Raw genomic sequence first — 12,282 nt, 5'->3', positions numbered from 1 at the left:
TGAGTTGCTTTCCAGCTACACATGCACTGCACACACGATCTTTCTCAAAAGAAATGCCGGTTAGTCCAACAATGTGTTCACCCTTTAGGAGTTGTTTAAGATTTCTCATATTGACATGACCAAGGCGGCGATGCCACAACCATCCCTCGTCATGTTTGGCCATTAGACATGTGGGGAGAGATGGGCTCTCTTTCGAGAGGTCAACCACGTAAAGGTTGTTCTCCACATATCCAACAAGGACCAATTTGAGATTATCACTTCTAAAGACTTTCACACAATAATTATTAAATATGAATTATAGCCGGCATCTGCAAGATGATATGTAGAAAGAAAATTATAGCCAAGAGATTCAACAAGCACGGCCGTCTCAAGGCACAAGTCCTTAGAGATTGCCACCTTGCCATACCGAAGTACCTTTCCCTTTGAATTGTCACCAAAGGTGATGGTTGACTTCTTGTTAACATCCTCTATGAATTGGTCAAGCACACATCTTCCTCCGGTCATAGGATTGGTGCATCCACTATCAAACACCCATTTCGGACCACCGAAGGAATACCCATACAAAATCAAGTAGAGTTTTTAGGAACCCATCGATTAATGGGTTCCTTTGTAATGGCAACAAGATATTTTGGTACCCAAATTGAGTACCCTCTATAAGCATAGCCATTACGAGGGCCAACATATTTAGCATAAACATCACCATAATAATCAACAAATAAATCATAGTGATTGTTAGGTCCCGTGCGGTCTCCACTAGTGGCTTTGCCCTTTGAGGCTTTGCCATTACTAGTGACCTGCTTGTTCTTCTCTTGAGCGTGCTTCTCCTTCTTGTAGTTGTTCTTCTTGTAAGGTTTGGGAACATACCCAAGTCCAAACTTTTGATTGTTTGACCTTTGCTTACTCAAGAGGTCATCCAATCCCATCTTATTCTTGGCGGTGGTGAACTTGGCTAGTTCCGTTGTCAACCTAGCATTTTCCTCAAGAATAGTTTCTTGTTCACAAGCCGATTCATTAGGATAATAGTTGAGACCATATTTGGTCACCAAAGATTCAAGATATACATTGGTCTCAACATATAGAGAAATCTCTTCTTTCAACCGAACATGTTCTTCAACAAGTCTAGCATGCTCACAAGTAAATGAAGTAGAGGAACTTGCAACATTTTTAGCAATGGGATCATTCAATGATCCAAGAGCCTTCTTATAGGTGTCCTGGAGTAGGTCATGGTTCTCTCCAAGTTTCTTGAGCTCATCATTAACAAGCTTGTTAGCTTTTTTCAAGGTGGTTAAGATCCTTAGTGAGAGAAGCATGAGCAACTTCAAGCTCCTTCTTTGAAGCATCTAGCTCTTGGGCCCATTAATTGAGCCTTTCAATAGTTTCTTGGTCCTTAGCTTTATCTAGTTCAAAAGTTTCAACTAGTTGCTTAAGACCTTGAGATATGCACCTTTCGCTTTTCAACTCTTGTCTTAGGAGATTGAATCTCCGTCTTTCATCATTCATATGATATTCCATTTCCTCAATGGACTCATTTCTTTCTTTGAGTGTGTGCATTAAGTAATCAAATTTGACAAGAGCATCACCACGAAGAGTGCATCTCAAAATGAACAGTTCCTTAAGCATAGCAACTTCTTGACTATCATTTTCTTCAGGAATGCTAGATAAAGAAGGTGGAGATTCCATTACCTTTGCTTCTCTTGCCATAAGACAAGAGCCGACGATCGTAGAGGGAGGAATGGCATTGGAGTCGTCATCATATGTTGTTCTTGCCGTGAAGGAAGAACCAATATCATTTGGCGTTGAGGACTCCGTGGAGTAGTCCTTGGAGTAATCATATGTGAAGAGTGATCCGGGTTTGGAGAAAGCCAAACCAGCCACTCCTGCCTCCTTTTCCTCATCTTCTCCCTCTTCATCAGTAATGTACTCAGCCCCAACAAAAGCTCTTCCCTTGTTCTTCTTGTATCGTTCATTGATTGGATTTGGCTTCAATCTAGGTTTAACACCTTTGAAAAACTTTGGCTTGTCTACCCTTTTCTCATAAGGGCACTCATTTGCAAAGTGACTGTCTTCATCACACTTGTAGCATGTTCTCTTCTTTTCTTTGGAGGAGGCATTGTACCTGTTCACGTACTTCTTGGCAAGGAAATCAACATCTGTTCGTATGTCACTAGTTGAAGTCATCTCTGCCTCTTCGAGCTCATAAAGTTCTTCTCTTTCTTGGTAAGCTCTAGCCTTCAAAGCAATATTGTGTGAGGATCCATCGGCACGATTCATTGCCATGAGCTTCTCTCCTGCCTTGGCCATGTTGTCATTGGCAGCCACATAGGAGACAAGATCATCTGCATTCAAATCTGCTTGCTTGGTGATAATTTGTAAGTTGAGTGCAAGGTTGGTGTCCTTCTGTTTGATAGCAATCATGGCAATGGCCTTGGACTTCATGAATTCTTCATTCATTTCAAAGCCATCTTGTATTTTTCACATCCAAGGCCCTTGACCTTTACTCGAAGAGCACCAAGCCTTCCATAAGCATCGACCAAGGATTCTCCTTCTCTAATCATAAAAAAGGTTGCATTCGTCTTTGCTGACTCATAGACAGCCTTCTGGATCAGATTTTTTTTCCTCCTATAGTACTACAATCCGATCCCAAAGCTCTTTTGCAGAGTCTATATCATTGACTTGATCGAGGAGCTTGCGATTGATGCCACTTCTAATATTTTCACATTCAGAGGCATTGAGTTGTCTGTTGTAGAAATCGGTGGAGGTTAGCCTGATGGGATCTTGTGGCTTCCGGTATCCATGCACAATGATCTCCCACGTCTCCACACTTCAGCTGTGAATATGAGACTCCATAGAGGATTTCCAAAAAGAAAAGTGAGTTCCATCAAAATGGGGAACATTCCCACTATGGTTTATATGAGGCATGAGTGAAGTGTTTTTGGGATATTCATGATTGACTTCATGGAAGGTTTCCAGAGGGACCGAAGCCCCACTAGAAGTCCCACGAGTAAGGTTTTTAAGCATGGCACTCATTTGTGCCATTTGGCTTTGGACTTCATCCTCCTCCTTATTTTTCTCAGCCTCATATGCTAAGAATCTGGATTTCATCTCCTTAACTGAAAGGCTAGAATCTCAACGAGACCCTCGAATAGTTTATCCATCTCACTCTTAAGGCTGTGAAGCCCTTAAAAAGAGTCCAGCTCTGATACCAATTGAAAGTTCAGAGATGGTAAACCTAGAGGGGAGGGTGAATAGGTTTCTACAAATTTTAATTCTTTCTTTGCAATATTAGGCTTTGCGGAATATAAAGGTGATCCTAATGCAAACTAGGTGAGGCACCCTATATGTTGATACAAGTAACTCAAGCACGAAGGCTCTCACAGAAAGATATATCACAAGTAAGAGTTCGGTTAGAAAAAACTGATAGCACGTGGAGACGAAGGTTTATTCCTGTGTTCCCTTCCTTTGCAAGAAGGTACGTCACGTTTGGAGAGGTGGGGGTCCCACGAAGGATTCCCCAGTGCCACGAAGGCTCACCTTCTTCTCGTGAGCCTATCCCACGAAGGAATAGCTCTTCTCACTTGGGGGTAGACTTTGAGGTAGCCTCCAAACCTTCACAATCTTGTCAGGAGCAAATCCACAACCCGGATGCTTCTGGACTTCGTTTGCCCACCTAGGATTTCAAAGGAACCCTAGAGAGCAGGTATCTCGATGAATACAAGGGGGAACATGTGTTGGCTCGGTGGAAGTATAGATCAAGACCTCCTCTATCTTTTCCCCTGAGGGATTTGAGTTTGGGTGTAGTAGGAGTGAGATCTGATGCTTTTGGTGTTTCTATCAATGGAGTATGAGAGAGAGAGCTCAAGAACAGTTTGTAATGTAGTGCCTAAGTGTTCTGAGCTAGGTGAAGGGGTATTTATAGGGTCCCTCGAAATCCAGCCATTGTAACTTGTCCAGCTCAGCAAACGATCGAGGAACCGGTCAACCGGACCTGGGGCCGGGCCATCCGGCGTAGGGGCCGGTCCAACCGGGCCACAGGCCGGACCATCTGGTCCAAATCGGACTGGGCGCACGGGCCGTGACCGGGGCGGATCCGGGGCTTACAGTACATGCCCTCGGATGTCACCGGAGCAGGAGCCGGTGTGCGTCGGGCAGGCCGGTCCACAGGCCGGCGTGGCCGGACCGGCCGGTCCAAACTGGACCGTGCGCCGGGCCAGCACTGGGCGAAGATGTCTGCTTTACTGGATCGTGCCCGGATTGCACCGGTCTAGTGGCCGGTCGGCGCCGGGCCATCCGGTGCCACGGCCGGGTCAACCGGACCACAGACCGGCCTAAGGCTGAACAACCTTTCTTCATTTTTGTCGAAGTGGGGTGGGTGGGGGGGGGGGGGGGCTCCCTTTACCTTCTTGTTCCGTTGATACACCATTATGCCTATTTGACTAATACCTGGAATAATCTTATATACATGTATTAGTCCAATTTCTCTAGCAACGGTGTCATTGTTATCAAAATAATGGACAAGGGTAAAATACGCTTATATTAATCTAAATGCGTAATCATGGGGCATGAAAAAGGATGACGTGGGTTGATGCATAAAATATAGTACTTAAACCATGATGGTTATTGTGGATCGGAGGGGAGTCCATGTTCTTTATGATTTGGTAATTTCAAAAATAATATTTAGGTTTTATGGCTCAACCCCCGCCCTCATAAAATATATGTATGCCTAAGAAGGTCTGGATTTTTCTCAATAAATTAACTTGATCAAACTTTATCTTACCGTATTTGATTTTAGACAAGATTTATTAGACTACCTACAATGAAAATATCATGCATCTCATGCATGCAAAAAATCTAATGTGGCAGTGCAATTAAAGATGAGAGAGACGATTGTATTATCATAGGTAGATACCGTATCATAAGACGTAGTACTAGAAAATTTAATGTCAAATACATCTTGTACATAGATTTGCATTGAGATTCTACAAATCAATTAATATAAAAAACTACTACTATAATTGTAATACATGATTGCATGCATGTAGACATAGTAACATGTAGTATTATACTCTTCTTATATGATACTATCCATTGTGATTAGTCTTAAATGGAAAGAGTAATAAATCTCCTATAGTAGTCAACAAATGCTAGGAGAGGATTCGTTTTTTTTTTTTGAACAGGAGAAGGGTCCAAAGGACCCGAAGCTTCATTTAAGTCGGTAGGTTACAAGTTACAAGCAAGACCCAGAAAGAAAAAGAATTACACAGCTGTCCTTGCTTTTTGCGGAAAGGACCTCAGAGAAATTTTGGAAATGCGATCAGGTCCTTCCCTGCCGACACCATTGTTGACCTTGCAGCGACGGCCAGCTTCTCCACTCCGGGGACGAAACCACTTGGTGTGGAGGCGGTGTTGAGTGTCGTGCTGAAGGCAGGAAGTCCTCCAACGCTGGAGGAAGAAAGATCATGTGAGTACCAGCTCATCAGGCGCGGAGTGGCCCCGTCGGCCGGAAAAAGCAACGGCGATGAAAGCCGCCGCTTGAGAATCTCCGCCAGAGAAGCTTCGCCGTCTTCTCCGCCACCTCCAGATCCTGCCGTTTCCCAATCTTGGTCGCCACCACGGCTACCAAAACGGAGAGGAACAACATCATCCAGGGGTAGCACCACCAGGAACCACCACCTTGTCGGAGAAGAAAGAAAGGCGCCGCGTTGCTTTCCCCTTCGCCTCCACAACCGGCCAAGAGAAGCAACCGCGAACCTTTAACCCCGTCGTACCACCTCTCCCCCTCACCATCATGGCCGGCCAGGAGAAGCTTCACAACGCAGATCTTCCACACCACACGGTGGCCATCAGCCTCTGCTTTATTATGGGGAGCGGTGCTCCAATCCTCTGCATCATGCTCCAACCAGAGGAGCAAAAGAAGCAAAAGAAGGATCCCTAGGCTTGAGATCTGGCTGGGGAGATCCCAAAATCGCTCCATCTACTGGAAAAAGATCCCACTATCGGCAAGCAGCCACAACTACATCTACTATATACACAGCGGGCAACCCCTCCTTCTCTTCTCCAGACGGCGGCGCCGCCGAAGTTGAGTCGGAGGAGCTCCCGGGAGAGAAGGTTGAGGCTCAAGTTACTGTAGAAGGGTGAGAGGGAGGAAGGGGGAAATGGGCGGTATCGGATTCTGTTGAAAACTTGAAACCAACGTGCAGTCTGTCACAGACCGATCAAACTGAATCAAGGGGAGTATACTAGTCATCGAGAAAATGGCGAGAAGCTCTTCCTCTAAGGGCATCTCCAACGGGGCGATGCATTTCAGACGCCCAAAAGTGGTCGGGAGCGTCCGTTTGCGTCGCCCCGCGGACATATTTTGTCCGAGTGTCTGTTTGCGTCTGGGTGTGCGTCCACCGCGGCGATCCATTTTTAGATTTGCAAGGCATTTTAAAAAATAAAAAGTAATACATTTTAATGCATAAAAACTATACAATGTAGATCTAGAAGACTAGACTACTTGCTTCCGGACGGGCCGGCACCGTCGTTGCGTCGCTCCATCGCCTGCTTCTCCGCCGCCTCCCGTGCGGCTGCTATGGCTCGGTGCGCCGCCGCGTCCTCTTGCAGGCACTGCTCCAGCCTCGCGCTCGCGGCGTCGTCCTTGAGCGTCTCGAAAACTCGACGATAGCCCTCTGCTCCGCCGCCCTCTCCTCCGGCGTAGGCTCATCAGGGTCATCGGAAGACCAAGATATCTCGGAGTCGGAGTCCTCTGCGGCCGCGGCAGCCGCTAGCCTGCACTGCTCCAGCTCGGCGTCCAACACCGCGTGGCCCGCTAGCTCCTCCTCCGCTTCCTGTGCCGCGAGTGCCAAGGCCTTGGCGTCCCTGGCCGGGTCGAGGAGGTCGCCCGTGCTGTCGTCGGAGTCTAACTCCTCGGAGCTCGAGGAGGCGGGGGGTGGTGGAGTGGGAGGTGAAGGTGGAGGCTGAGCGGAAGCAGCCTGGCCGCGTCCGGCGCTGCTCATGGTGGATCTGGTGGAGGCTGAGCGGAAGCGGCGGCTAGGGTTTAGTGGAGAGGAGATGAGATGAGATGCTCGCGCCCCTGTTTATATAGGTCGGAGGCAGGGCGACAGCCGCGCCACGCGTGACATCGCCATTACTACGTGCGCAGAGGTAGGCGACGGCCGCGCGCCACGCGAGGCATCGCCATTTACGCGGCTGCAGACTGTCGAAACGACGCCCCAGCGCCAGTACTGGCGGAGAAGACGCATCGACGCTGCGTCACTGCCTGGTGGGCCAGAAAAAACGTCCGCCAGACGCGAGCGGACACTTTCCGCGTCCGCGGAGACGCATCCCGGGCGCATATTTGGGCCAGATTTGCGTCTCCGCGGATGGCCCGGTCACTTTGCGTCGCCCCGTTGAAGATGATGGCAGACGCATTTCCGGTCACGGCGGATGAAAACGATCGCTCAGCGACCGTTTGCGTCGCGCCGGAGATGACCTAAGCTCAAGGTCGATCTTGATTCTTTTTTTTTGAAACTTTTCCACCATATATTAGGTCAGCAAGCCCGCCTCATTAAAACCCTGCCAGTCCCTTTCGGTACCCTGGTTAGGGAAAGTGTGCGTCTGAAAACTTGCCGCCTTTAAACCTCCACAATAGTTACATCGTTTATTACAAAGGGTAAAAGAAAAGAGGGGGGTCACCCTCCCAAATGAAGTTCTCCTTTGTTTGATACACATATTTCGCCAGTTGATGCGCCACTACATTAGCCTCCCTTAAGCGGTGTTGGAAAGCAACCCCATTCATTGTACTAGCATTCATGAAACTCTCAGCTAAGATTGCTGCATGCGGAGTCCAAACTTCAATTTTCCTGTTACAAGCTTGGATGAGCTCTAGTGAGTCTGATTCGATTAGAACCGAGGAAACGCCTAATCCCTGCAGAACCGAAGACCCCTCGATAGAGCTAGCGCCTCCGTCGCTGCTGCATCTAGAACATGATCAATCAGGCTGGCCATCCCCGCCTCAACTTCACCACGATCATTACGCAGTAACAGCTCCCACAGCACCGCTACCATCCACATAAAATGCCGCATCAATGTTGAGTTTCAATTTTCCCGCTGGAGGTTTTGACCACACAATCTTCTTAGGTCGAACTGCACTTTTTTGCCCCGCTTCAAAGTTTGCTGCTAAAGCATGGATAGCAAAGGCAGTTCTATTTGGTGGCGCCACAGAACCATCATGTACCACCTCCCTGCGCTGCCACCATATATACCAACACGCCACAGCAATAGACTCATGCAAACTTATCAAATTTAAAACGGGTGATGTACCTTGTTTGATTCGTAGAATATTCTCCATAATTACTGAACCTGATCGGTCCATAGAAGCAGCTTGATCGATATACTCCCGCAGTCCCAGTTCCTTCCAAACTTTCCTGGCTCGGACACACGAGAACAGCAAATGACGGACGTCTTCCGCCCCTTGTTCACAGATCGGACACTGAGAGTTGACCTTGACATGTCTAGACGCTAACACAACCATCCCTGGAACAACACCGTGTAATGCCTTCCACATAAAGATTTTAATCTTGCTTGGAACTTTTAATTTCCACACAATCTCCCACACCGGATTAATATTCGAATTACCTTGGCCGTCCCTTCTTCTCGTCTTTGTGCCAAACTGATGCTCCCACTCCGCATAGTAGGCCGAACGAACCGAGAACTTGTTTGTTTTTGTTAAATGCCAAGCCACAAAATCCTCCGATAAGTGATCACTAAGAGGAATTCTAAGAATACTTTCCACGTCAACTCGGTAAGAAATTCTCCTCGAGCAAATTTAGGTCCCATGAATTTGTAATCGGATCAATAAGGTCTTGAACTGTTTTCAGCAGAATATGCCTCCGCTGTGTAAATACCTTCCTTGTAGGGCTATTTGGAAGCCAATGGTCTTTCCAGATATTCACTTGGCTCCCCGATCCAATTCTCCAAATGTGACCACGTTTGAAAGTTTGTAAGCCCGCAATAATGCTCTGCCATGTGAAGGAAGAATTACTCTTTGGACCTGCCATTAACGTGATTGCCGTGTGGATAGTACTTTGCCCTAAGAACCCGGGCACATAAGCTCTCTCGGGTTCGAAATTAACCTCCAACATTGCTTTGCAAGCATTGCTAAGTTAAAAGAGTGGAGATTCCGGAATCCCATACCTCCAATATTCTTTGGGATACACATCCTCCACCACGCAAACCAATGCATCTTCTTCTTCTCCTCCGTATCACCCCACCAAAAACATGACATGGCATCGTTAATCTCTTTACAAAGCTGCTTTGGTAATTTGAAAACGCCCATAGCAAAAACCGGGATAGATTGTATGATCGCTTTTAATAATACTTCTTTCCCACCAAGAGATAAGAATTTTTCCTTCCAACCTTTTAACCTCTCAATTATTCTTTCAAGGAGATAGATAAAACTGTCCGTCCGGTCAAGACCAACCATAGCCGGCAGCCCCAAATATTTATCCGAGATCGCCTCTGTCATAATATTCATTGCTTCACAGATTTCAGCTTTGTCCTCCACCTTCACGCATGGGCTGAAGAACACACTACACTTTGCCTCGCTGACCATCTGACCCAAGCTTGCGCAATATTCCTGTAAAACTCTTCTCAATGAGGTTGCATTAGTTACATTCGCTTTCATAAGTATAAGGGAGTCATCAGCAAAGAGTAAATGGGAAACTGATGGTGCATTTCTGCACACCCGAACACCTTCAATACCACGAACCTCCTCTTCATGAGCTAGAGCACTAGACAGGCCTTATAGGGCAAGATAGGATCCCCCTGTCGGAGACCCCTCGTAGGAATAAAACCCTCAGTCTCTTGATCATTATATCTAACTTTGTACTTTACTGAAGTTACACACGCCATCAACAACTCCACAAAAACATCTCGAAAACCAAGTCTCTTCAACATCTGATCTAGAAATCTCCACTCCACCCTATCATACGCTTTATGCATATCCAACTTAACCGCACGTAAACCTTCCTTCCCCTTCTTTTTATTTTTAATGGTATGCATGCTCTCATAAGCTAATAAAATATTATCTGTAATTAACCTTCCAGGAACAAAAGCACTTTGTACTTGAGAGATCACCTCGTCTAAAATGACTTTCAATCTAGATGCAATCATTTTAGATTATATAAAACATTGCAAAGGCTTATAGGCCTATATTGGGAAATTGTCTCAGGAGTTTGTACCTTTGGGATTAGGACTATTACCGTATCATTCCATCCCCTTGGAATCTCCTTCTTCCCAATCGCATCAAGTACCTCCTTGGATAGAACATCACCAAGAATACCCCAACACTTCTTAAAAAAGAGCGCATGTAACCCATCTGTTCCCGGAGCTTTCATATCTCCAATCGAAAAAAGAGCACGTTTCACATCCTCCTGCGTAAAGGGTTTACACAACTCATCATTCATCACTGCTGTCACCCGTGGGGTCACCTTATCAATCAGATTTGGGTCCGGCTCTGGCACCTCCGTAGTAAACAGCCCAGCAAAGAAACCCGTAACCAATGGATTTAGTTCAGTTTCTCCCTCTTTCCAGCTACCATCATCCGCCTTCAGCCGCTTAATTCGATTCCTCTGGCGGCGAGCACTTGCGAAATTATGGAAGTACCCTGTATTTCTGTCGCCATGTTGTAGCCAATTAACACGACTACGCTGAGCCCAATGGATCTCTTCCTGTTCTAGCAATTTTTCAATTTCAGCTGTGAGCTCCTTCTCTCTAGCAATATTCGCATCAGATAACTCCTTCCTAAGCACATTTTCCAAATCCCTCTTTACAGATTTGATCTTGATTCTTGACTCTTGAGAGGGTTTCACTTTTGTCTCGTCTCGTATTTCCAACCCTTCGAGAAACATTGGACGGTCCAGATTGATCACGCGAGCCCAGGGTTTCCATCATCACTTCCCACCACGCGAAACAGCGACTAATCCCTTCGCGCTAGATCCAGCCCATGGCCGCGGCCGCCGCCGTCGCGTCGCCCGCCGACTGGACGGTCGTGCGCCGCCGCGGACGCCGCCGCCAGGGAGACGCCACGGCGACCGCCTCCCACCCCGAATCTCCCCCGCCGCTCCCGTTGACCCCGGTCCCCTGGTCGCCCTCCGACCCGTCCCTCGACCCGGCCCGCGTCGCCCGCCTCCTCGACCGCGCCCGCGCCGCCATCTCCCGCGTCGAGGCCTCCCGCCTCTACCGCCGCTTCCTCCTCCCGAGCTCCCCGCTCCGCCGCCGGCTCGCCCACCTCGCCCCCGCCCGCCTCTCCCTCCTCGGCGTCGGCAGCTTCGAGTCCTCCCCCGCCGCGCGCCTCCAGCTCGCGCTCGCCGCCCTCCTCCGCCGCGACCTCCTCCCGGGGTCCGCCACGGCCGACCTCTTCGACCCCGTCCTCTCCGCCGTCGAGTGCGCCGCCGCCGCCGCCCTCGGCTTCGCCGTCCCGAGCCTCGACGACGGCGGCCGCTGCCGCGTGGCGGAGCCCACGCTCTTCTACATGCCGCACTGCGAGGCCTCGCTCTACGACGCGCTCCTCGACGCCAACTGGGCCCAGCTCAGCCGCGTCTGCGTGCTCGGCAACAGCTTCCGGCGCTACGCCCTCCAGGCGGAGGAGAACCGCTCGGGCCCCGCCGCCAAGGCCAAGCTCGTGCTCCAGGCGGAGCGGTTCGCGTGGGAGGAGCGCGTCGACGAGGCCGGGGACGTGGATGAGGACGACGGGTTCGCCCGTGCCTTCAACGAGACGAGCTGGCATTTCTTCGAGGTGGACGACCATGTCGACCAGAGGAAGGAGATAAGTCCCGAAGCTTTGTCTTTCGAGAAATTGTCACTGTGATTCTGTGAATTGTATTGTACCTGATTGCACAAGCATTCAAAGATTCAGAGCTGAACATCTTAGCAAAGTTTGACACTGTAATTCAATGAGCTGTATTACTCGATTGGAGATGCATCCAAAGATTCAGAGTTGGACATCTTAACAAAAAATGTATCACTGTAATTCATGAATTGTATAACTTAGTTGGAGATGCATTCAAAGATTTAGCACTGTAATTCAGTGAATTGTATTACTCGATTGGACATGCGTTCAAATATTCAGAGTTGGACATCTTAACAAAATGTATCACTGTAAGTATATGAGATTGGAGTACTTGATTGGAGATGCATTCAAAGATTCAGAGTTGGCATCTTAAACAGAATTTTGTGTTTGCTTCACCTTAATTTGCAATGAGCAAGAATGGATCGTGCGCATTGTGTCATTCTTAGGAATTC

The 12,282-nt window shown here is 48.2% G+C and overlaps 1 protein-coding gene across 1 annotated transcript; it reads left to right on the top strand.

Moving 5' to 3' along the window:
* Positions 1 to 10,984: 10,984 nt before the first annotated feature.
* Positions 10,985 to 12,212, top strand: LOC124647067 (protein SENSITIVITY TO RED LIGHT REDUCED 1-like). Its single transcript, XM_047187059.1, has one exon. The coding sequence runs from the start codon at positions 10,985 to 10,987 to the stop codon at positions 11,846 to 11,848; it is 864 nt and encodes a 287-aa protein (XP_047043015.1). The 3' UTR covers positions 11,849 to 12,212.
* Positions 12,213 to 12,282: the final 70 nt, after the last annotated feature.

This window comes from Lolium rigidum, chromosome 4 (assembly GCF_022539505.1).
Source record: "Lolium rigidum isolate FL_2022 chromosome 4, APGP_CSIRO_Lrig_0.1, whole genome shotgun sequence".
Classification (NCBI taxonomy): Eukaryota; Viridiplantae; Streptophyta; class Magnoliopsida; order Poales; family Poaceae; genus Lolium; species Lolium rigidum.
This window is presented reverse-complemented; position numbering and strand designations above follow the sequence as displayed.